General features: G+C 36.1%; 1 protein-coding gene across 1 annotated transcript in view; it reads right to left on the reverse strand.

The window, feature by feature from the left end:
- Positions 1-27,757, reverse strand: part of Malrd1 (MAM and LDL receptor class A domain containing 1) — a 462,193-nt gene that overhangs the window by 209,688 nt on the left and 224,748 nt on the right. Inside the window, exons 26-28 of the mRNA XM_042686149.1 lie at positions 27,002-27,290; positions 3,680-3,925; positions 1,994-2,151 (exon numbers count right to left, since the gene is read on the reverse strand). Of these exons, the coding sequence (XP_042542083.1) occupies positions 1,994-2,151; positions 3,680-3,925; positions 27,002-27,290 (693 nt within the window). The remainder of the gene's footprint in view (positions 1-1,993; positions 2,152-3,679; positions 3,926-27,001; positions 27,291-27,757) is intronic.

Consider the following 27,757-nt stretch of genomic DNA (forward strand, 5'->3'; position numbering starts at 1 on the left):
AACTATGACTACCAATATTAAATAAATAAATTACAGCCAGTGTATAGGATTCATTCCTAGAGCTGTCACTGTCACTTAGGGAAATAATCATCCTGGAAGGCAAAAATTGTCGAGGTTAAATTTAACCAAAGGCAGAATCTTTTCAGATTCTGTGGAGAAAACACCAAAGAGGATCTTTTTATGAAACAGCAGAAGGAACTGAGCCAGAAAGGGCACATGCAATAAATCAGGAACATTTTTTAGCCCAGGAATAGAAAAAAAAGAGAAGGCAAAATCCCTTTGCCTATTGGGTTTGCCATCTGGTTAGGATGTTTTCAAACTTGTGTGTGAGGTCAATGTAGTGTGAGCCCACACAGAGAGAAGCCTGGGGTGTGCTTTGTAATATGATCAAAATCAGTATCCTATTAGTCACCAAACTGAGATAGCTGCCGTAAAATTCATGAATATAAACTCACTACCTGTTATGAAAGAATTCTCTCCTTCACAGTCCTTGTAGCTATATCATAATAGACACACACTTTTTATTTACAGATTCACTTATATTCATTACTGAAAATCAAACTCACAAACTTGTGCGTAACAGGCAAGATCTCTACCACCAAACTGCACTCTCAGCCAAAAGAACAAATATGGATTTTTGAAATGTGTGTATTTTGTTTTTTTTTGTACAACCAAACACCAGTTCTTTTGAAATGCTATTACATTTCAGGAACCCATTGGCAGAACCATAGGAGTTCTAGACTTCAAAAAAACATTATCACTTCCAGACCACTTAATTTTACATTTTATTGCAATATCAGTTCCTATAATATGAGAGAATTGAAATGTAAGTATCACTGAAGCAAATACCAAAAGCAAATCCAGCAGACCATCATCAAATTCCTCACAGAGTATATACAGCATAATCAAGCACCACCTTTGAAACATGGCTAGGAAAATACTCCTGTGAGAGTAACTTTAACCTTCATATTTCAGTAAGTTTCCATATTTTAACATAAAAATAAACCACTCTGGTGGTGACTGCCTGGGTCCTACTAGGCTGCTTTTCTGCATCATTGTAGCAGAGCCTTTAGTTATAAAGTCAGTTCAGGTTTCTCATAAGACATGAACTGTACAGCCATGAGCTATTCAAACCTCTTGTGCTCTCTTTGGCATTCAGGGCAGGTGTGATCTATCAGTGCTGGGCCACTACAGCAAAGCTCATGTGCAATAAAACAGTAGTAGCTCTAGAGCATGTTTTAAACAAGCTTTCTTGGAATTCTAACTAGCCTTAAACACTGGTTCCCATTTGAGCACACACACACACACACCCAAACACACACACACACACACACACACACACACACACACACACACACACACATCCTTCCTTTTGTGATTGCTTTAACTTGCTCAAGAATGAAGGTTTTTGAAACAGGTCTCATTAATATTAATATCTACTCTGTTATTTTGTTCCCCAAACACTGTCACTCTTGTTATACTAAATTAAAGCTCTGATGGCAACATCCAATTAATCCTCAGTAAGAAAAATGCATTAGCATGTCATAGTTAATAAGCAGTTCAATGTAATCACACCTTGATCACCATCCTGAGAGGTTCAGTCCTGTGTGCGGTCTGCTGAGAGTAGAAGGAATGGCTGCTATTAGTACCCTTAATGATTACTCTGGTAAGAGAAATAAATGTATAGTTGTTCTTTCAAATGTACAATTCATCTGTTTCCTTTAATAGAATGAAAGAGGGGATGAATCAAAGAGGTAGAATGAAGTGCGTTATTACAGAAGGAGTCTCTGGGGTCTAGTCAGATCATACAGCATGACACAACCCCAAACTGGTTTCCATGCCCTAGCCTACCGAATCCCACAGAGCAAGTAGCCACAGGGGCAGCTCCTTTTGTAGAAAGCAAGCTTCCTCTGGCCAAGTCAAAAAAAAAAATCTCCATTGAACCTGCAGGGGTCCTCGTAAAGCTCAGAGTCATTCTGCACCAAGATCCTACCTTAATGAGGATCTGAATGGCCCCTGTGGCTTTCTCAGATATGAAATACCAGAAGCTCATGGCGCAGGCAGCGCTGGATTCTTGCCACACAGCACTCGTGAAGTGTGCTTTGTCACCCCGAAGACCCACTGGGGTAGCCTCCAGATACATGAAGTGTCCTAGGAACAAGCAAAACAACAGTGAAAGGATTAAGTAAGCTTTCCATCTCAGTTACATTTCCTATGATCTGAGCTGTCAAAGGCATTTTCCTTTGAAAGTGAGACTAAATCTAATAGCCTGTCTCCAGCTCGGTGACAAAACAATTTCCAGTCATCCCTGCTTTTGGCAAAGTGCTTCTCGGTATGCAGATGAACTGATCTGACAGGATCTTTGTGACATCAAATCAACAAGATAGTTATAGAAATCATTTACTAGACTCCTTAAATGATCCAGTTACTGTAAACCAATGTCAAGCGTCACCATGGAAGCCATACAAAGAAGTACAATGTGGTTTAAAATATTTAGTCACCTACAGGGTATGTAAATTTAATATTATAGGTTTTAATATGCAAAAGTATTGTGTTTGATTCTTGTGTGTTCAAATATCCAAAACATATTATGTATGTACAGCTGAGTGGTTGAATAGGATTAGGTCTTCCATTCCGAGGCGTAATGAGCCTGCCTTGTTTTTGTTTCTAGATACGCTTGTAGAATTTCAATATTTAGAGGGCTTTTCCCACTTTGTAACAGCCGCATGTTCAAATCCCTTTTTATCCTGCTAATGATCTTTGCTTCTTGAGCAGTGAGTCCAACACCTTTAGGACCTTTAGTAGAAAAGTAAACTTTATTCAATTCTTAAAAATGGTGATCTTACAGTTACATTTCCACAGCACTTCACAGATTTCAAACTCCTTTCCTTCCCTCATTTGATATGCCACAGTTCCTATTAAGTGCATGAAGTAAAAGAAAAATTACCACCTATTGATAAATGAGGGATTTGAGAATCTGGAAAGTTAAGTGACTTGCTAATGATCATATAAGTGTCAGGAATCAGGGTTGTTGATTATAAGCACATGCTACTTATGAAAGCTATCTAATAGCAGTGTATATTATCATTGAATCATAGTTATTGAGATAGTGATTAATATTTAATTTTCACTATTCTCTGTTGTAAATTGGATTGCATCCTTCTTCCCTTAAAACACAGAATTCCTCACCACCTGTCTTTATTCAGGAGACCGTATATCAAAATAAGGTCTTCATTGATGCTCAAGGGAAGACAAGGTTACTAGAGCAGAAAATCTAGAAGGTACCCTAATAAAGAAGATGAATTTGAATGGAGAGAAGAAATTAATAAAGAGAGTATAATCTGAAGACACAAAGAGAGCCACCATTTGCAAGCAGGGAACTTTTGAGGATGTCACAGTCTAGGAGACAGGCATAGAAGAAATGATCTTGCTTCTTGCCTTAAAAAAGAATGGAGACCTTGCCCAAAATTGGGTCTTGGATTTCCAGCTTTCAAAATGATGACCTTATGCATAGCTATTGCTTATTCCACCCAATCCACAGCCCTTTGCTACAGCCACCCTTAAGGACAAACAAACTCCCTGTTTGACTGATTGGTAGTCTCCCCAGTTGCTGTTGGGGAAGATCAGGAGATGAACATTAGGAGAATGATTAAGCAACAGTAATAACCTAATTACCCACCATTTTCATTTCCAAATGTGTGGTCTCTGGGGGGTCTCTGGCTTTGATGAGAGCCAATCCCCAAGACCCAGTTGAAGTTTTCAGCCAAGGAGTTTTGCCAGCCACACCAACCTTTTTCAAAAGTACAGGACCCACCACAATCATTTTCATCTGTGTTATCCCCACAGTCATCTACAAAATTACATCTTTGCTCTGGTTTGTAGCATTTGCTATTCTGACATTCATGGTACCCATATGGACAGTAACCTGGGGGGAGAAAAAACAAAGAAGAATAAAATAAGATTCCAGACATGATTTGTTAGATCAAAATGCAGTAAGAGTGGATTAATTATAATATTTAAAAAATAATACCATATTCTTAAGAATTTGAAAGGCCTGACTCCTATCTCTGTCTTCTGATCTGCTCCAGAGTCCTTATTTGTAGATCATTCACAGGGATTATTCATAAGTGCAATATATTTGACTTCATTGATTCAGGAAAGAATCCCAAGACTCTTAAAGCTGCACTTACAGATATGAATTATTTCTGAGAGTCAAAGTGAGGACTTCCATTTTTTTTACCCTGAAGCAAAATCTTTAAAGTACTAAGAGCAACTCATGCATTATGGGGCATTTGGAATTAAATTCTAGCATCTATGCACTTCAGAATCTACACGAAGCCAAACATCTATGAACTACTCTCTCAGAAGTAGGGTCATACACATGTAACTAATATGCAACTTTCCAAAACATTTTCTCCACAATGCATATTTGCTTGTTAGTTTAAGGAAATTTTAGAAACAATTTCCCTGCAAAGCAATGTCAACCACAGATACAGGTCACAAAGGAGAAGCAGCCATACTTCTGAAGACCTGAGTTTGAACACATATTTCTCAGTTATGTGACTTGGCCCATACTACCGTCCAATGAGCATCATTTTCCCTACCTAAAAAGCCAAACCTTAAAGAAGTTGTTGACTAAAAAGACTACAGCCTATGTCACCAGTACTAGGAGGAGTGACTGAGATTTTAGCCAGTGATCAGTAAATATTAGCCAAATACACGGTTTAAATGATTAAATGTAAGTGCTTTCAAGGTATTTATTATTGTTATTATTATTATTATTTTATGTTCCAGCAATAGAATATAGTTATGACAAGTAACAATATTTCAAAAGAAAGAGTTACTCAGAAATCCAACTTGGGATACCAGCATCACATTTAATCTCTGACATTAAAGAATCAGATAATAATGTTTCTGATTTCTCCAGATGCCAGAGAGAGCAGCTGAAGACAAGACTTGTATTTCTCAGATGGCATCTCCCAAGGTCAGAGGCAAGTTGACTGGAGGTTGAAGGTTGATGTGAATGGGACAGTGAGTAATATGTCAGGGGTTCGTTGCAAAGTACTCTGGAAGCTCCTGCTGCTAAAAGTTTGGAGCTTAAATGTCTACCAAAAGTGCATATTTTTGAGTCTGGATCCCCAAGACAATGCTCTTGGAAGGTGGTAAAAATATCAAAACAAAAAACTGAAAAGCATAAAGGGTCAAGGACTAGTAAAAGGTCTTTACATTGCTAGAGGATGACCTTGAAATAGATTGTGGGACCCCAGCCCTTCTTCTTACTCTGTTTTACTTCTTGGCTAATAGGTGAATGGCTTTACTCCAACACATGTTATGTTACCTTGATATAGACCTAAAGACAATGAAGCCAGTCCACAATAGACTGAAAGGTTCCAGAATGGCAAGGCAGAATAACAATCTCTCTTTGTACCTTAATCTCAGATATTTGTAACAGTGACACATAGCTGGGTAACACAATCTGAGACAAAAACTTTTATGCTCTGGATAAGTCCCAAAGTTTTAGAAAAAAAAAAAAGATGGTTGGGAGGAAAGAAGTAGGAGAAAGTGGATGGAATGCAGCAGGGAAACAGCTGGGAAGGTGCCTACCATCTTCTGTGCACAGTGTTCTCCGTGGACTGCTTAGAGGAAGGTGCCTAGGTAAATGGTCCTTTCAACTGTGTATTTTACCTCTCTTAAAGCTTGCTCTCCAGCCTTGGTTAACTTCTAACCTTGTCCTTTCTTTCACAAGGGGATTAAACTATTCTTATTCAGATGCCTGATATTTTTGTAGGAGATTGGGGTAAGAGAAAAGTCTATAATGTTTCAATTATAGAGCTGGCCTCACAATCATAACAAGCATTTGCGAACTAGCTACAGAGAAAGGACAACCATTTACACTGCTTCACGTTGACTCTGAATTATTGTGGTGGTGGTGGTGGTGGTGATGATGATGATGATGATCCTGGGGTTGGAACTCTGGATCTGGGCATTGTCTCTGAGTTTCGTTTGCACAAGGCTAGTATTCTATCACTTAGGCCACAATTCCATTTCTGGCTTTTTTTCTTGGGGAGATAAGAGTCTTATAGACTTTCTTGATGGGGCTGGCTTCGAAACCTCAATCCCCAGATCTCATCCTCTATAGCAGCTAAGATTACAAGCATGGGACACCTGCGCCTGGCCTGAATTATTTTTAAAGTACATTGACTTAGAAGGTGAACAACAGTAACTACCTCAGGTCACAACACCACAAAGAACCAGTAAGGCTGGGATAGGTGATCAGATGAATTATTTCTCAAGGAAGTGTTAAGCCACTGAGCAGCCAGTAGATTATTTCATATTTATAAATTGGCATCCTTATTGATTATGTCAATCCCAATTTGTTTAGATAGAAAAAAAACAAACCAGTTGTTAGAATGGTTTCCTTCAAATCCATTGACTCTAGCCATAATTTAATCCTTCCACAAAAAGAAATAAAAGGAAAGAATCCTGATGTATTTCTACACAAAAACACATGAAGCATTACAAAAATCAATATAGATAATATCTTAGGATAATACTAAAACTTTACATTTTTAAGGCAAAATAGTTGCATCAGTAAAATATGATAATTTAAATATTACTTAAGACTAAATTTTAACAAGTCTCTACATTAGAAAGCAAATCTCACAGCTCCTCTGTATTATGTCCATAAATTAGCATAGTAAGGTCTTGTTTGGGGGTAAATGTCAATAGAAATCACTAACATTATTTATCTATTTCTAAATTATTTTCTGTTTTGTTAAGAAAAGAAAAACCAAGTCTTTAGCCCACTTGTTTATCAGGCAGTTGTTTCTTTGAGGATTTGTTGTTGGGAGATTTAATTTTTGAGTTCCAAGTATATTTTAGATATGAGACCCTTATCTGTTGTGTAGCTATTGAAGATCTTCTCCCAATCCGTGGGCTTTCTATTGATCTTGCTAGCTATGTCCTTGTCATGCAGAAGCTCTGCAACTTCATGCAATCCCTTTCTTTGATTTGTTGTGATTCTGGGTTTCTATTGAGAAAATTTCGGCTTGTGCCAAGGAGACCTAGGGTTTCTCCTATGAGAACAACAACCTGGCATTAGCCAGGTGCTGGCTAATGCTTGTAATCCTAGATACTCAGAAGCCTGAGATCTGAAGATCAAGGTTCAAGGCCAGTGTAATGGTCAGGAAAGTAGTTGCTGTCAGGAAAGTCCATGAGACTCTTAACTCCAATTAAACAACAAAAAAGCCAGAAGTGGAGCTGTGACCCAAGTAATACAGTACTTTCCTTGAGCAAAGCAGTGCTCAAGACCTGAGTTTAAGCCCCAGGACTAGCACAAACATACACTCACACACATACATAACCACACACACACACACACACACACACACACACACATGCCCGAGCACACACACATACACCACAAACAAAAACCAAAACCTTTGTATGCTTTATAAGAGGGCTTTATGTGATTCTTATGCTAAACACATGAGATAATGCAGTTTTGATTATTATTCAAAATACATAAAACTTATGTAATATATATGATATATGGGTATCTATGTGTGTGTATGGTATGTGTATGTGCGCACGCATGTATGTATGAATGCTTTACCTATCTTATTTGAATCAGCAGAATTCAAAGAAGACAACAAAGAGAGACAGACTTTAACCATATCAGACTAGCAAAGATTTCTGTTGACAGGGTACTATGTTTTGACAGGAAATAAGAGTAATGCTAAGAATGTAAATTTGCACAAGTATTTTGCAGAACAACTAGTTGATATCTAGTAGAAGCTATATATTTAAAATAATTTAGTGATTATTTGGTGGGAAATCTTCTTTTGTAGGCTATCATTTTTTGCATTGTCTGATGACAAGGATTTATACTCAGATCCTTATACTTGCTCACATTACTTATGCTCCTTGCACTATTTTTATAACAAATTATAAAAGATAAAAAGCTTCTATGTATATATTAAAGGTGTCTACAAGTTTATAGTTATCCAAATGCTGAATCTTCCCTTCCAAACTTGTCCTTTAAACAATGTTCTATGTCTCTATTGATGGTGGCTCTATGTGTCTAATTTCTCAGGGAAAAGATCTTTAAAGGGATATTACGCTGTTATGAAACATCTTTCTATTGCTTGCCTTAATTGCTTTTGGCCTGTGACATTTGCTGAAATGCAGTAGAGAGATGTCTAACTCAGAATTAAGTTCTATTTTATTACTTGTAAATAAAAAGAAATTAGTATTACAGTAGAAAATATATAATTTTGGGTGATGTTGACATGAATTATTTTATATTCCTCTCATCACAATTTCTTGAGAAAGGAAAAGACAAGTCTTGTGTAGATTGAGAAATGGAATTTGAAAAAATCTAAATGTCTTTCAAGTCTATAAATCAGACAAGATATACAACAAGTGGTACACTGGCAAATACTGAGTATATTGCAATATTCAACTACTGTCTTGGAAAAAGATAATGCTGAACTGTCATGGAAGTTTATTGATAACTAGCTATACATATGATTTAAACAAGTCAAGAACAATACAATATCTACATTCCCCACTCTTATTCAGTATAGTGCTAGAATTCCTAGATAAAGTAATGAGTCAAGAAAAAGAGATTCAAATAGAGAATGAAAAAGTCTTATTATCTCTATTTGTGGAATGAGATAAATGAAAAAGAATAGATGTCATCAGTCAGAAAAAATAATGTATCTGTTCAGCAATTAAAAACAGGCATGAATAATGAGATAATATTTTTATATTATGTTCATGTGTAAGAAATAAATCAGCTTTGCATGGCATCCAAACTAATGTTTTTATATTACTTGAAATTAATGAAACATTTTAATTTGTGTGTGCATCTGTAAAATATATACACGATTACATATGTGTATACATACATATGTATCTAGTACTTGCACTTCCTAAAACTTAAAGCAACCATACAGAAAACAAACAAGAAAACATCTGGGCCAGAATTCACAAACAGAATTAGTAGAAATGCAATCAGTTAAGATTCTCAGTCCTCTTTTACATGGTTAATATTTCTCAACATTAATGAGATGAATGCAAAATGGTTTAGTCTAAATCCTGATCTCTTCATTCATAAAGATTTACAAGCCATCTGGACCTAACTTTCTAGCATGATTGCTTTGAAGATCTCACAACATATATTTTTCTTTCATTCCAGGTATCTTTCCAATCCTTTGAACATACATAGACCTCACAGTGACCGCTGATTACACATAAGTATGAGACTTTAATCCTTCATCATGTTTTCTCTTGTTTTGGAAACATAGTTCCTTCTTTATCATAAAGCTACTTTTGGATCAGTTTTAACACATCCAAGTTGACCAGTTTTACTCATTCTTTGGAAAGCAAAGATCTAGAAAATGGGTTGTGTACACCAACAATGAATTACCAAAGATGTCTTTATCCAGATGGATCTAGTATAGTCATTTAAGTAGTTTAAAGCAAAAGAACAACATAGAGCAAAACTTAAGAGGCAATAAAGATTCATTATGAGAGCCACTTCGGCCTTCTGTCACTATAGATTTCTGAAATGGGATCAGAAGGGCCACTGGACAAGGGTTGTAAGTGTCCTCTAAAAACTGAGAACAGTTCTCTGCCAACAAATAGCGTGGAAATAGGAATGTCTGTGCTTTACAACCATGAAAGAAATTCTCTTTCAGACCTTTCATAAAGAAATGTATAGCTATTCACACTATGATTTTTAGATCAATAAGATCCAGATTTGTGAGCTACAAAACTGGAGGCTAAAAAGTTTGTGCTCTTTTAAGTCATTAAATTTATGGCCATTTGTTATAGCAGCCCCATACAACCTATATATTATGGTATTTAGGTTGTAATTACATGTGAACATGAATGTTGCTCCCATTTATGTGATTCTGAGTAATTACAATTTTGTAAATTAATATTATTGATAAAAAGGAGATAATCATATCCTTAGAGTATATTTTTCAAAAAGATCTACAAAGTATACATTTAAAGGTATAACTACCAGGTTTGACATAAAAGCAGATCATAAGTGTATTATTATCATAATTTAATTGTTGTTGCTTATTTGAGACTCCAGTAACTCTTAAGTTTATCACAATATTATAGCATATAGTACAATTTGTTTTAGGAGACTCTTTTTTTTTTTGCCGATCATGGGGCCTAAACTCTGGGCCTGGGCACTGTCCCTTAGCTCTTCAGCTCAAGGCTAGGACTCTACCCCTTGAGCCATAGCGCCACTTCTGGCTTTTTCTGTTTGTGTGGTGCTGAGGAATCGAACCCAGGGCCTCATGCATGCAAGGCAAGCACTCTACCACTGAGCTACCTTCCCAGCATACTGCAATTTGTTTTATAATTATTTGCAAAAATAGCTCTTCTACCAAACTGTAAGCTCTTAATAGAAGGGAAAGAAGTATTCATCTTTTATATCATTTGAGTGAAGTTTTACATATATATATGTATATATATATGGAGTACATATTATATATTTATGTATAATATTTTATTCCATATATTTATGTATTATGTAATATATAATTATATTTTATATGTATATATTTATGTAATATATATCCATGTGTTTCTATTCAGTAGACTGATCTTGAGTTGATTCTAAGTAGAATACTAACTTAAGAATGTTGAAGCTAGGCTAGGCACCAGTGGCTCATGCCTGTAATCCTAGCTTCTCAGGAGGCTGAAATCTGAGGATCGTGCTTCGAAGCCAGCCCAAGCAAGAAAGTCCATGACACTCTTATCTCCAACAAACCACCAGAAAAACTGGAAGTGGTGCTGTAGCTCAAGTGGTAGAGCACTCACCTTGAGCTGAAGAGCTGAGGGACAATGCCCAGGCCCAGAGTTCAAGCCCCATGACCGACAAAAAAAAAAAAAAAAGAATGTTGAAGCTTAGGCATATAGAAATTCAATAATACTGAGGAGAGGGATAATGTGATAAGTAACTGAGAAAGTTAATTGAAATTGGGAGTGAGTACAAGCAGGGAAACTAGTCTGGTCTCAGTGTCTTTCATTTGCTATTTGTCCTATTGTGCAACTGACATAAAAGTGAAATGACTTATTTGACATGGAATTTTTGATGTTGAGAAGACAATGTCTAAAACTCATTCTACTTGTGGTCCTGAATTCACTGGGAAGTTAACATCAAATTCTAACTGTGGCTTATACCTATAATCCTAGCTACTGAGGAGGCTGAGATCTAAGGATCATGGTTCAAAGCCAGCCCAGACAGGAAAGTTCATGAGACTCTTGTCTTCAATTAACCACTCAGAAAACTGGAAGTGGCACTGTGGTTCAAGTAGTAGAGCAGTAGCCTTAAGTGGTAGAGTGCTACCCTTAAGTGGTAGAGTGCTAGCCTTAAGCTGAAGAGCTCAGGCCCAGAGCTCAAACTCCACGACTGACCACCACCACCACCACCAACAACAACCAAAATCAATATAACCTGCCAAACAGTATCCATTTAAAAAATGATAGTTGGACACTAAGGATAGCTGGACACTAAGAATAGTTGACACTCCCCTGGTTCAACCCAAGTTCCAAGGAAGCATTGATTCACAGGTCGAACCTAAACCATGTACAGCAATGCTCTGATTCTATGCTTATCATATGTTGTGGTAACAGAAGGATTTATAAGAGCCATTAAAATATTAAGAATTAGAAAGACAAAGTAGGCATCAGCTATAAAGAAGAATTCTTTGACCTAACAGATTTCTTTGACTCAAGGAGAAATATTTCTCAGGAGCACAAACCCAGATTCTCAAACATCTAACTGGGTCAAAGAGGCCACAGGGATCTGGAACAGGGCATAAGGAGAATTCCCTGAGCATCATCTATGTTCAGACTCTAATGAGTGAGCAACCTAAGTACACTAAAAATGAACCGTTGAGTGGCTTTACCATTGCTTTTGGAACAACCACGGTTCAAATGAGTTATATCATATTCCTCGAATAAACTGACATCAAATATAAAAATCTTTCATACATCAAGATTCAACTTACATTCAATATAATAAATTATGAACTCTTCTAAACCATCTCTTTAACTGGGAGACTAGTTGTTTAGATCTTGGCACAGTAGCAGGTGAAATTAAAAATATGATCCTCACTTTCTCTTCACTTTAGGTTCCCCTATTTGAAAACTAGGCAAATATGAAATAGAGAAGTTGAAAAATAAAGATTTTAAAATAAGTCATCACTGGTTTGATGATTCTGGGAGTCCTTTAGATTTGTTCTAGGGGCTGGAGGGCTGCTGCCACCCAGTGGACACTATCAGCTTTTAGTTTTACCAAACTATTCCAGAACCAAACCCAAGCATTGGGGAGAAATTCCTGGAAACAGAGTCTCAAGGTAAAAACTTCTGTATGAGCCAGAAAGAAGGTAAGGGACCCATTTGCCTCGAAGCCTTTTTGCATAAAAGGGACAAATCAGTGAGACCAAAAGAAAAGACAGGGCCACAACCCAAGACTGGAATATGGTGGCAATGCTGGAAAGGGGCATGGTGTCCACAAGTTCCCAGTAGAAGTTCAGTAACTATTTCTCTACGGAAATGCATGGAGTAGACATTTTAAGGAGTGAGCAGGTCATGTAACTGAAATTTTACAGGCAAAATTTACCTCCTCTTTGCAGAAGCTGAAATCAGCAGTTATTAGTCAAATACCCAGTGATCAGAGATGGAATCTTATTTTAATTCCTAGCTGTGACAGCATTTTATACTACTTCTTCTACTGTGTGTTTCATAAGATATTGGATAAATTTGGTGGATTTTCTGGTCAACTTACATAAAACCCCCAAATAAGATAAATACTATTTCTAGTACTCAAACAGTTTGGTTAGGTGATATACATATTTTTTGGTAGTGGGGGGCACTAGGTAATTAAGATTTCCTTTCTCTTGGGCATCAGTTTCTCAGCCTCAGCCTGTATTACTCCTTAGAGTTTACCTCGAGTTTCTCAGATTGTGAAGGCTCTGAACTTTTGCCCTACTTGACTGCCAACTAATAAGCTAGCTTGTCAAAATTTCACAGACATTCACGAAGACCATTAGATTCATGGGTCAGAGATGAAAGACAGTTTATTATTCGCAGTAATAATAGTAATTGGAAAGCCTGGTGCAGGTGGCTCACACCTGTAATCCTAGCTACTCAGGAGGTAGAGATCTGAGGATGGCAGTTCAAAGTCAGCTTGGGCAGAAAAGTCCCATGAGACTGTAATCTTTAATTAACTACTCAAAAACTGGGAGTGGTACTGTGGCTCTAAGTGGTAGAGTGTTAGCCCTGAGCAAAAACAGATCAAGGGACAGTGCCCAGGCCCTGAGTTCAAGCCCCAGGACTGACAATTTAGAAAAAAAGTAACTCAAGTATAGCCTCTTGTTGATTGTTTTTGTGAATTTTCTGAATTCCGATTTCCCCAGGGTGATGTGAAGAGGAGGGGATAGTGTCTGATGATGTATTACATGACATTGCAGGGGAGGAATCCCAAGGTTAAAGAACCTGGATGTTGTATAATGGGCTGATAGCCCTTTGCTCCAAAGGAAGAAAGTAGCTCTGCATTCCAAAACCATTAGTAAAGAGGAAAGGGAGACATTTTTCAAACTTGGTTGCATAAAAACATCCACAAGGAGACAATGTTTGCTTTGTGAAAGATGTAGAAATGCAAGAGAACACACCCTCATTAGGGGTGTGTTCACTATACATTAGTAAGATTACTGGTACAGAGTCTCAAGGGAAAAGCAATAAAAAAGTGCAGCAATGGAACTCACTACACCCTGATGAAAGTAAACTATACAACTGATGGGTGGAGATGGGAGGGAGGGACTGGAAGAGAATGAGGAAACAGAAGATACTGTACGAAAGGAAATGTACTCATTTCCTGACTCATTGTAATCCCTCTGTACATCAACTCTACAGTCACAATACAGCAAATTAATTTTTAAAAAAGCCAAAGGGGGAAAGGATTACTAAGTCTTTTCTGAAGTGTTACGTGTGTTAGCATCTACATCAAAGATCTTGCCATTTGTTATTTTTTGGAGATTATTAACTCATCAACTGCAGTGGAAACAATTAGTCCTTACAGGAGTTACAGGACAGAACAGTGGTGTCTATCAACTAGTTGTTGACAGCATAGTAATTGTGTTTTGGAGACGAAGCCAGATGACGGTAAAGTGATCTTAGTGTGGAACCACAGGGATCAAGATAAAGCATTCCCAATGGCTGTGGATGCAGATTAAAGGCTACTGGCTGTGCATTTGATTCGGTGAGAATCACACCTTCTTCAATCCTGACTGGAACCATAGGTTAACATTCAGCAAATGACAGTCAACTGTGAATCTTTAACTGGCCACAGTTGGTAGATATATGAAATACTACAACTCTCAACAAAATAGCTTTACTGCCTTATAGTCCTCCATGAGACCTGTAGATCCTTACTCCCCTGGCTCCAGAGTGTTATTTTTTTTTTTGGTTACATACATAAGAAATTCCCATTGAAAAGTAGTTCCCCTGTGCCTCTCTGTCTGATGTCTTTATAATCTGGAAAATCCACCTAACCTTGATGAAAATTCACAGTACAAGGAGTTAGAACTTCCACAAAAATTATATGTTTGCCAGCATCACCATATTGAAACACCAGAGTCTGAATGTCTAACCTATATGGTTGAAGTTAGTTTGCTTTCTTATTTTACTTAATTTACAAATTTATCTCATTGAATGCATGGGTCTTACCCATCAAGAAACCTGATAGTTTAAAGTATGCATGTCTCTAGCTGGGTGCCAGTGGCTCACACAGTAATCCTAGCTACTCAAGAGGCTGAGCTCCGAGGATCACGCTTCAACTGAGGATCACAGTTCAACTGAGGATCAGGATTCAAAGCCAGTCTGGGCAGAGAAGTCCCCATGAGATTCTTATCTCTGACTAACCACTCAAAAACTGGAAGTGGAGCTGTGGCTGAAAGTGGTAGTTAAATAGCCTTGAGCAAAAGAGCTCAGGGACAGGGCCGAAGCCATGAGTTCAAGTCCCACAACCAATAATAACCAAAGTAAAACCCAAGGTGCCACTGATTCTCTGTCTCTGTCTCTGTCTCTCTGTCTCTTTCTTTCTCTCTCTCACACACACAGAGGAATGACAGAAGGGTAAAATAGGCTCAGATAATGGGGTGGGTACCAGCATGAGAAGGAAGGGCTAATGAAGGCGAATGGGCATTGATATCATCAATATAATTGACTTGGATGTGTGAAAATAGAATAATGCTATCTATTGAAGGATGTTCTGTATCCAAAATAGGCTAAAACATGGACGTATTGTTTGAATTACTTCAGTAGTCAATTAGTATGATATGATTCACATTAATACATTTCAATTTTCTGCTTTTAATTAATATCGTATTTGTAATGTCATGATTACCTTGATAAGTTTTGAGATATCCATATAAACCAAAGGAAAGTTACAATTTTTAAACTCACAAAGCTATCATTTCTTAGTTAACAATTCAAGATCTAACAGCACTGTTTTTTAATAGGGTATGTAAAATTAACACAAACAAAACTTTAAGAATGGATGAATTTTCTCCTCTGCTTTAGGACGACTAACCCTTGTGTATATAAATGTATTTGACTCTCTCCTTACATATAAAGTCCAAACCTACAACTTTTCTTGTATTTAAGAAACATGTAAATAAACAGAGGAACCCTTATTCTTTTCCTCATTACTTCATCATAGCTTAAACATGGTCATTCTCTAAGCTGTGTGTTCAAGGGACATAAAGCAATACCCTTTAGATTTCATATATGTACAGAGAAATAAGTAAAATGATTGTAAATACACATGAAAATGAGGATCATTAAATCATTTGAAAGCAAAGTTTCATTTCTAAGATTATGTATAAAGAATTTGCCAGTGATCATGACTCATAAGTGACTTGCACAGAGTAAGCTTTCAAATTACTTAAGCTGAATATTTATGTGGCCTGAGCATATCTACAACTTTGACTGGAATTGTTTAGGAATAGGGTGGCGTTGACTCACACCAAAGATGTGTAGGAAGTGAGTAAACAGGACACAATGAATACTAGTCAAACCACCACAAAATATCTGAAATAATGCTCACAGATACCTAGAGATCTATGTTGTAAGCTGAACTTTTCATGGGATCTGCAGCTAAAGATGCCTGAGTGGAATCTTCAGATAGTATTTATGTGCTTTCAATGTGATTCTTTCAGTGAGTTAGAAGCCATAATTCTCTTTACTACCCTCATAAAGCATGTATTATTCTGAGAAGTGAGTGAAGAAGAAGGGAAGGGAAAGAAAGGAAGTGGACAAGATAGGTTAAGAAAAATTCAGTTTTTTACTACTAAAATAAATAATATTGACCACCAAGAATAGCAATAACATGATACACAGCTTGACTGTCATCAATTACAATCTTCCACTTCACTTACTTCTGTAGCTGCTTCAGAGTAGTTTGGTGCCCGGCTATTTTATAGTTCCTCATTCTTCAAGCACACCAGGCTAACTGCAATTTTCTGTTACACACTCACTACAGAGAAATATTTCTCCTCTATAAGTGTGCCCATCACTTAAGAGTTCTTTCAAAGGAGAGAATGAATAGCAGCATAACTTCAAACATGCATTTATCCAGAAGGCAACTGACTGACTCAGTGTGAAAAACAAATTCGTCTGTGGTAACTTTGTTTTTTAAAAAAGGGGAAGGGGCTCCTGAGAGTTGAAGAAAGCCACTGTGGGAAAGCTCATTTAATGAGGAATTATTATTGCTTTATAGCAAAGGAAAATGTATTTAGTTCAAAAATGATCGACATAATGAAGAAAGGAAGCAATCTAACTGCATGAGATTGAAATGAATGAATTTATGCAAAACTGAAATGAACAGAGAATGAAAATAACAGTTATTGTGAGGCTTTGTAATAGATATTATATTAATAAGGTGCTTGAGATTCCTTGTGATTTCATTTTTAATTTTTTTTGGGGGGTCCAGTTATGGGACCTGAACTCTAGGCCTGGACGCTGTCCCTCAGCTCTTCAGCTCAAGGCTAACACTCTACCACTTGAGCCACAGTACCACTTCCGGCTTTTTTCTTTTTGCTTATGTGGTGCTGAGGAATCAAACCTAGGGCCTCGTGCATGCAAGGCAAGCGCTCTACCACTAAGCCACCTTCCCAGTCCTAATTTTTTTTTACTTTATTGAAAAGGATGTGATTTAATTTGAGGGTAATTAGAATATAGTAGATATGAAAACGTTAATGTCTAATGAAATTTCATTGTGTAAAGACAGTGTACTTTATATAATTTTGAACTTATTTAAATCTGGAATCTACTTTTATTTCAATTTCTTATCTAATGTTACATATATATCCAAAATCAATGTGGGGTTTTGGTTATAATTGTATTTAAGTTTTCTATAGTTGTCTTATAGATAATCAGAATTGGTCTGATAAAAGAATGTCCTTTATTTCAGAGTTCAGCTTAAATATTTAAACATGCAGACACTAATGAAAAACTGAAGGGGATATGTCATGTTTCTCTAAAGTCAACAAGATAAATCCAGCAAGCAACCACAAACAAACATATTTAGTTGTCAACAAATTGAAAACTAATTATCTTCAGGAAGTATTTTGAAATATGAGAGAATATAAATAGATAACTACACACACTCAGGAAAATGATATATATTCAAAATAATAATAGCAATAAAGTTAGGAAATATAAAAAGAAAACCAGTTGTTCCAAAATTATGGATTTTCCTTGTGACCCACTAACTGCTTTGATAACTAAGATCTCAACATTAGTCTATTCACTTTTGCATCAAAGAAGGAAAATTTACCCTGTACTGCTTTGATTTGGGGGTTCTCAATTTTATGCTCAGTTTTGGTCTGTTCTATTTTTATATTATGCTATGTTTCCATATTTAGAAATATTCGTTCTGGCAAAAATTTCCTGAATTTAAAATGTGACAATATTTTTCAACATAATGACTTGTACATCTCATTGTTGCAATGGGTCCACCTGTATCCCTATTTAAACAATTTTTTTCCCTTCCCCTCCACAAATTATACCAATATCAAATACAGTGAAAACAGGGATTATACTGTGGGGGAGAGACATACAAAGCAACAAAGAAATCATCTTATAAATATCTTAGATAAAATAGCAAGAAAGAAAAGCCATTTGAGTCATTATCTTGGGGTTCAATTCACCTAACATCAACTTATCTGGCCATTTCTGCTTGTCTCAGACATACACTAGTTATTACAAATAAGGGAAACCATGGGGCCTATGTTTCTTTGGGCCTGGCTTACTTCACTTAATATAATTTTTTCCAAGTCTTTCCATTGCTGAACTTAGTGAAAAGAGTTTTGTATGCTCTCAAATTCCAGCATTCTTGTAACAAACATTGACTTGGGCCCGCACCTTATCAGAAACAATATTAAATAAAATGCTTAAAATTACAGTCTATTGTATTTCTGACTTTCTCTATATTTCCCTATATTGTCTTGAGGATTATGACAAAGATTATTTGTGTCTTTAGTTCCTTGTTAATATTTGGCTATGCATGTTTTTGATACTTAAAAAACATATCATGTCTCTCATTAAATTGCATGAAACATATGCTGATATCTGAATAGCTGCATTACATAGTCATATCAGGGCTCAAAAAACTTAGTCAACAATCTTAGTGAAATGCCCAGCTCATGGAAAAAAGAAACTGAAAGGAAAGAAGCTATAACATTTGACTGAAGCTTGAGTCTCTGGTAATTAAATCCTATACGTATGCTTTGTATGGGATGTCAGGAATTTTCAGTTTATTCCTGTGGTGTCAGGCCTCCAGTCAATTTCCCTCTATCCTTTTGTCTAACCATGCCTTCATTAGACAAATCACTCATAAGGAAAAATACTGTTTTGTAAGGGTGCTTATGTTGTTGTCAATAGTTAAAGCTCAAGGCTTACCAAATTGCACAAAAATTGTTCTATCTTTCTCTCTCCTCTCATCTGGGTTACCTTACATAAAAAACAAGTCAGATACCAAAAAGCTAAATTTACATGACTGTCATAAAAGTATCATATTTTTTAAAGAATATGCCAAAAGTGAGCTAGGTGGCCCCAAACCAACTATTCTCTGGCCTATTGTGTTAATTATCCATAACTTCAGAATAAAACACTGAAGAGGACTTCATGTTTTTCAAGAGCGCTATTGTATTAATAGGCTCACTGAAAGACTACTTTACTGAGACTGTACCATTTGGAGATTTATTATTTACTTATATGGAATATCACTTTATGAAAGTACATAAAAACTAACATGCAATGACAAATATTGATAAAAACCAGTTTCTGTCTTGAAAATAACAAAGCATCTCTCCAAAGGATACAACATACTGTTCTTTGGACATGAACCAGGTCTGTCCCTAACTTAAAGACATTCCAGTGGCCTTCTAGAATAACATGGTTTCTAATTTGGCTTCTAGTTCCTTCTGTAACTGATTCAGTTAAGATAGCTTTACCTTTCTCAATGTGTGTACTTTATATTTTGTTTTCATATCTTATTGCCTTATCCAGACTTCTGTGACAAACTGTAGTGATGTTTCAAGTGGTTAATCATTACATATGATGTTAGCTGTAGATTTTTAGATGGTTTTCATTATGTAGAGAAAGTAATTCTTATGATCATCTTGCTGGGAGTTTTGATCATACCTCAGTCCTAAACTGCATCAATGCATTTTGACTCTATTCACATGACTATGTAATTGTTCTTCTTTAATTTATTGATATGATATATTATGTTAATATTCTATGGTAAACCAGGTTCATATACCTAGGCAAATTAAGTCATAGGTGATAATTATTTTTACACATCACTGGGTTTATTTACTCCCAATTTTTGAAGAATATTCATTATCTTACAAGTAACATTAGTTTCCTTCTTTTTTTTGCAACTTTGTCTACTTCTGATATTGGAGGATTTTAGCCTCATAGAATAAGGTATGGAATATTCTCTTTGATTCTATCTTCTATAAGTGATTATTAAGAATTGCTATGATTTTTTCCTTGGTGCTTGTCTTAATCCAACCCCACCCAAATCTGGTGTTTTCTATTTGGGAAAACTATAACTAATGCATTCAATTCCATTTATTTATTTAATTCATTGTAAGGGTGATATACAGAGGGGTTACCGTAGGTAATGAGTACTTTCCTTGTCAAACAGTGTTAGTCCTCCCTCATTCTCTCCCACTTTCCTTCCCCTGATTCCCCTCTTCCCCAAGTTGTAATGTTCATTTCCAACATAGCGTCTTGTGAGTATCTCTGTTGCAAAAGTTTGCCCTTTGTCCTTTGTCTCCTTATTTTGTTATTCTCCTTCCCTTCCCCAAATCACATAAACATATATACAAGGCACAGGGTACCAAAATCAAAAACAGTGACAACAGGTGATAAAGAAAGGGGGAAAAATGAAGGAAAAAAGAAATAACTTCACACAATACATTAAAAAACAGAACAAAACCTTTTGTTGTCATATCCTGGAGTTAACTTTGATAAGCATCATTTTATATAATGATACACACATAGCTATTGAGCTATTGTGATTGTCTTCTAGGTCTATCCTAGGCATACCTAATTATTACAAATGAGAGAAACCATGGAGCTTATGTTTCTTTGGGTTTGGTTTACTTCACTTAATATGATTTTTTCCAAGTCTTTCCATTTCCTTGTGAATGGGGAGATGTCATTCTTTCTGATGGAAACATTGAATTCCCTCATTTGAAATAACTAGAATATATCTAGGATATTCTTAGCAAAAGATCACAATAGTTCAATAGATATGTGCATATGATCATATAAAATGATGCTTATTGAAATGAACTCCAAATGGAAACAAGAAGTTTTCCTAGAGTAGTGTTTGCAGATCTTTCTTTCTCTCTTCCTTCCTTCCTTCCTTCCTTCCTTCCTTCCTTCTTTTCTTCCCTCCCTCTCTCCCTCCCTCCCTCCCTTCTTCTCTCTCTCTCACTTGCTTGCTTTCTTCTTTCTTTCTTTCTGTCCTTACTCCCTCCCTCCCTCCTCTGGCTTATTCCCGGTTGTCACTATTTTTTATTTCTGTACTCTTGGTGTTGCATATAAATTTATCTGATTTGGGGAAGGGAAGGGGAATCATAGAAACAGAGTGACACATGGTGAACCACACAACAGTGATACACAGTAAACACCATGTTGGAAATAAACTTTATAACTTGGAGGGACTGAAATGGGAGTGATGGGAGAAAAAGAGGGAGAGGGTAATACTGTTCAAAAAATGTACTCATTACCTTACTTATACAACTGTAACTTCTCTTAACATCATCTTTACAACAAAATAAAATAAAGAAAAGAAAATATAGATGGTTATTTAAAATAAACATGTAATATTAAAGTAGGACTAAATATTAAGTTTTTCTGACATTTTATGCCAATGTTCCTTTTAAGATGTCTGTCTCAGGAGATACACAGAATATCAGATGTGCCAAAGAATATCAGATATTATAATCTGTATCACATAATAGTAAAATAGAGCAGGCTTGTTTAGACTGTCAGAGTTTCCAACCTTTCTTTGATTTGTTGTGTTTCTGGGTCTCTATTAAGAAAATTTCAGCCTGTGCCAAGGAGACCTAGGGTTTCTCCTATTCCATCCTGTAATGTTTACAGAGTGTCTGCTTTGGCTCTGAGGTCTTTGATCCATTTGGAGTTGATTCTGGTGCAGGGTGATATATAAAGATCTAGCTTTAGTTTTCTACAAGTAGTTAACCAATTTTGCCTTTCTTCTATTCTATTTTTTTAGATCCCTTATTGAAGATTAGATGGCTATAGGCCTGTAGGTTCATTTCTGGGTTTCAATTCTATTCCATTGGTCCTGAGGTCTGTTCTTGTGCCAGTACCAAGCTGTTTTGATTACTATGGCTTTGTAGTAGAGTTTGAAATTTGGTATTGATATTCCTCCAGCACTGTTCTTTCTGCTAAGGATCATTTTTGCTATTCAGGGTCTTTTATTGTTCCATATGGATTTTTGGATTGCCTCTTCTATTTCCTTGAAATATGAGGTTGTAATCTTGATAGGTATTGCATTGAATTTGTAGACAGTGTTGGGAAGTATTGCCATTTTCACAATGTTGATCCTTCCAATCCAGGAGCACGGGAGTTTTTGCCACTTTCTAAGTTCTGTTTTGATTTCCTTTTTCAGATTTTTAAAGTTTTCATCATAGAGGTCATTCACTTCTTTGGTTAATTCCTAGGTATTTTATTTTTTGTGGGGCCATTATGAATGGAGTTGCTTTCCTAATTTCAGCCATGCTTTTCTCATTGTTGTCATACAAAAAATCTTACGGATTCACTGCTGGGAAATAAATTTTCTTGCAAGAATTTTCTCAGTATTCTTTCAGAGTATGTGTAGTCTGCACCTTTGTAAACTATGCCAATGATATTTACATATCTTCAATCTTTATTATAATATGAAAACAACATAATCTTAAATTTTATACTATAATTTATATTTCATTGATATAAAATTTTGTGTCCTAATATGAAGCTGACATTATTTTTATTCTCTCTGATTTCACAGACATTAGTTCTTGAAATAAAAATAAAAGGACTTTTAAAGTTAAAACTTTAAATGAATAAAGAATGAAGTTGGAAACTTTTTATATTTGATCTTTCCTATTCACTTTCTTTTTGAATAGTTGGCAGAAGGACAACACTGAATAATGACTAGTTTTGCTCTCAACAGAAATTTTATAAAGCAAGAAATTATAATATTTTCCACTTTAAAAATAAGAAATTGTTATTTTAATTTTCATGATAATAAAGTTTATATAACACTAATTTCATAATACTAAAATATTTATTAACAAAATTACTACTATTTATCCTGTTTTGCCACTGCACCATGAATTTGTGACTTTTTTCTAGGAAATTATTTAATAATAAAGGTTCGTTGCAGTAGACAAGAAAATATGGAAAAAAAAAGCCAACTAAAGGGGGACCTAGGTGCCAGTGGCCCAATCTCCTAATCATAGCTACTCAGGAGGCTGAGACCTGAGGATCAGGGTTCAAAGCCAGCCCAGTCAGGAAGTACAAATCTCCATCTCCAATCAACTAACAAAAAGCTGGGCTGAAGTCATGGCTCAAGTGGTACAGGAAGCAGAGCACATGCAAAGCCGTGAGCTCAAGCCTTGATACTGGAACAAAAAAAGGAGAGGAAAAAATCTTCCAAGGTTATAAATAAGAAGTGAGAACTGCTGTTGAAAATGCCAAACTTTCTAATAAAAATGATTTAATAAGAAGTTTCTATATCTCTATCTCTATATATAGGACACCAGTAGCTCACACTTATAATCCTAGCTACTCAGGAGGCTGAGATCTGAGGATCCCAGTTCAAAGCCAGCCGGGGCAAGAAAATCCGTGAGACTCTTATCTCCAATGAACCACCAGGAAACTGGAAGTGGCGCTGTGGCTCAAGTGGTAGAGTGCTAGCCTTGAGCTGAAGAGCCCAGATAATGTGTATGTATATATATATATATACATACATACATACATACACACACACACACACACACACACACACACACACACACACACATAATGTGAACAGCCGTGATGGTTAATTTTGATTGTGGACTTCATGGATTGAAAATCACCTAGGAGATTAGTAAAGAAAACCTTCTGGAGTGCCTGTTAAGATATTTCAAGAGACAGTCCAAAAATGAAGGCTCTCCCCATGCACACCATGATGGGCATGCTGGTATGCAGTGAGAAGCCTAAAGTGGGCTTTTATTGGGGAACAGGTGCTGGGGCATGTCCTCAGAGGCTCTAGACTTGCCTGGTTCCTTCCTGTATTCTTCCTACCTACCATGATGAAAACGGCCTCCTCTAACACATGTTCCAGTTGCCAAGGTGCTCTGCCTTGCTCTAGGCCTAGAAACAGAAATGAAAGTCATGGACCAAACCCTATGAACCACAATGTATCTTTCCTCTCTTTAATTGTTTCTGTCAAGTGTTCTGTCACAGGACAAGCAAAGAAACATCCGCCAGCCTTTGGGAGCTCATATTCAAGCTAACAGAAATAATCCTATGAGTCATAAAACCAACTCGGTGGGTAACTAAGAAGTTTATTTGTACAATGCATACGAGTAAGACATCGTATATTGGGCTTCAGAAAATTAGAATATACTAATGTTATACAGGGATAACAATTAACACCAAGAACTACCAGGTATAATAATGGGTATATGCCAGTTATTTTATTCTGATCATTGTGCATTACACTTATATATTGAAAGACTACATTTTATTCCATAAATGTATACAATTACTGTCACTTTTAAGAGTATGTCTCAAAATGTATTATGCAATATGAAATTTTAAGTAACTGGCTAGGCACAAGGGCTTAGGCACATGTAGACACATGCATAGATGCATAGACTACAGGGCTCAGCATGTCAGCGTGCACTTGTGTGCATATATGAATAGCTATACAAATATATAAATATTATTCTAAATCACACATGAAATGAGACATGGTATTAACTATTAACACATAACTGCTTTAAATCTTTGCATGAAGCTTCAGAAAATATATTGAGTGTGTCATAACTTATAGAAAGCAGGCTGAAGTTGTTGTACTACTGCACTTTTTCTTATCATCAAATCTTATTTTTTTCCAGCCTGGGACTTGAACACTGGGCCTTGGCACTATTCCTGAGTTTTTTGACTCAAGGCTTGTACTCTACCACTTGAGGCATGGCTCCACTTTGAGTTTTTGAGTAGATTATTGGAGATAAGAGTCTTGTGGGGGCTTTTCTGCCCAGGGTAGCTTTGAATCATGATTCTCAGATCTCTACCTCTTGAGTAACTAGGATTACAGGTGTGAGCCACCAGCACCCAGCTAATCAAGTATTAATGTGAACATTTATAGTGAAGAATACTGTGCTGAAAAATTTAACTTATCTGAAATAGCTTATAGTATTAATATAAATTGAAATCTAAGCTACATATTGGTAATTTATACAACATGATTTCTAGAATATTAAAATGTGCTCTTTATTAGATGAAAATGGCTTTCTGTAGCCATACTTTATCATACTATGAGTACAGTTTAAATTTCTAAAACATTTATGAAAATACTAGTGTGTTTATATATGTAATCTAAGTCATTGAAAAGATTTAAAAAGTAGCTAGCACATGCACACATTTAAATTAACTATCTTCAGCAAGGCAATAAAGGTGCCAAAAAGAAAGGCCTTTCAAAATAGCTGCTCATGCAATTTCCTAGTATAAACAATAATTTATGCTAAGTGGAGAGTTAAGAAGTGAATTTCATTCAGTTCAATTACTCGTGCACTGTCTAAGGTGAGGGAGAGATAGGCTAGATTCAAATTGCTTAGAATTGACAAATGTGTATTCTTATGTATTTAGTGCAAAACTAATGGAAAATTCCAATCTTTCCATTTCCATGCTGACCTGTATTTTCATACAGAAGTCTGGGTCATGGCTCCCAAACAATGTGAAAATTGCCACAGCAGTATACATGGGGAATATCCTGGCACTGTCTCTTCATGAAATTTCAGAACATATTTGTCTATCAGTAGTAGTTCCACTGAAGCTTGAGATTTTCTCCCATATCAGAGATTTCATAAAAAGCATTCTAGTGAGTATTGGGTGATATAAATATATTTTTCAATAAAACTATTGGCAAGAAAAGTACAAACTAAAATAAAACATTTATGAAGTGTACATATTAAAAATCACAAGGTTTTCTACTGGGAAAACATTAAATTAGGAAAATATTCTCTAGAATGTATCTGTGTAGATTGAAAACAAACGTACTTCCTCTTCTCTGCTCATCTTGTGCCAGCCAAGTCACCACTTTCTGTAAAATCTCAGAAATTTTATAGAAATTTCTGGTTTGAAGATGTTAAAACACTTTGCCTTCCGCATGGAGACTGTCATGTCAATGTATCTCTGCATCTTTAATATGACTGCTCATTTCCTATTCTGAAATTGCAAACTAAGAATAATAGCAAGTAGGCTTTTCATCATTTATAAGCTGTTTAATTTTATAATCTCTCCAGCAGATAAAAGGACAGGCAAGGAAAAATGGAATAGAACATGGAACACTAACTATATACTGCACATTGTCCAGGACCTACTCACTACTATTTTTTCAATTATTTTTTTGAATTACTTAATTCGATTCCATGAGTCACATTTTGAGGGATGATAAAGTTAAGTATTTTGGAGGTAGTTTAGGTGACATCACACAGCCAAAAAGCAGTGCTAAGATCCAAGTTTGTATATTTCTAGCTCAAAATACATATACTTTTCACAAAACATCCTGTCCACAAGATCATAGACCACAGAGAGTCAGGATTCTGACTGAATTGTTATGGCTAAGTTCTCATCAGTAGGTAGTAGTCTTCTAAACTATCGCCAATTATTTCAAGGAAATGAATGAGATACAGTGCACAGCAGTCATGTCTGTATACTATGGAAGCAACTTGTTTAATATGAATATAATTAGCCGTATATACAGATAAAGGAAAAAAAAATGTAAGTCACAAAAAGACCAAAAATAATAAAAAAAATATACATCAGGTTAAATATCTGATCTAAAGTAATTTCATTTCCATACATTCTTTTTCCTTTTTAAACCAGCATGTACATTAGCTGAGAACCCATTAAGACAACAAACAAAAGAGTTTTCTCATGTGTCATTGATATAAGAAAATGAGTAGAGACCTCAGGAACTGGAAAATATAACAACACTTGGAGGAAAAATTAGAAGTGAGTAAAAGCTTAAGCAGTAACTTCTTCTAAAGAGATTTATTTCCTTCAATCATTTACGAAATCTTAGGTATGAGTCTTTTTACTTCTCCATCTCCTTCCTTTATATCCATGCCCTGAACAAACACCAAAGCAAGCACGAATGAAAACATACCTGTTGGGAGAGGTCCAGCCAATTCTTCCATGTAATGGTGTGATGATAGACAACTTTTCGTGAGTACAATGTCATCAAGGGCGATGTTGCCATGGTAACCTTTCCCAACTGTGCCTTCAAATATGAGTCGGAAGTCTTCATCACCAAACAATGGCAATTCTTTCCTCTGCCAGAAATTGCCTTGTTCTTTAGTGAGGTTAAGGAGAACTTTTGTTTGGTTTGAGGCTGATACCTGGATCAAGGCAAGGGCTCCAAGGCCACTGCCATACATGTGACAATGAAAAATGATCTGCAACCAAGAAGAGGAAGGCGAGATAGGATGAGTGCAATTCATTCAATTTTGCCTGTAATTATATCACAGTACTCTTCTTTTACTACCAGGAAAGGAAAATTAAACTGCACAGTCTGCCCTTCAGTGAGGACTTTAATACCCAGGGAAGTTGGGCTGTTCTTGAATGATATATTGTGACATACAGAAGATAATACAGAGATAGTACAGTAAGTGGTTTTTTTGTTTGTTTGTTTTTGTTGTTGTTCTTGTTGGTCCAGAGGCTTCAACTCTGGGCCTGGGTTCTGTCCCTGAGCTCTTCAGCTCAAGGTGAGTGCTCTACCACTTGAGTCACAGCGCCACTTCTGGTTTTCTGCTGGTTAATTGGAGGTAAGAGTCTCATGGACTTTCCTACCCTGGCTGACTTTGAATCATGATCCTCAGATCTCAGCCTCCTGAACAGTTAGAATTACAGGAGTGAGCCAACA

Source organism: Dipodomys spectabilis, unplaced genomic scaffold, assembly GCF_019054845.1.
Source record: "Dipodomys spectabilis isolate Male_0828 unplaced genomic scaffold, ASM1905484v1 ptg000096l, whole genome shotgun sequence".
NCBI lineage: Eukaryota > Metazoa > Chordata > Mammalia > Rodentia > Heteromyidae > Dipodomys > Dipodomys spectabilis.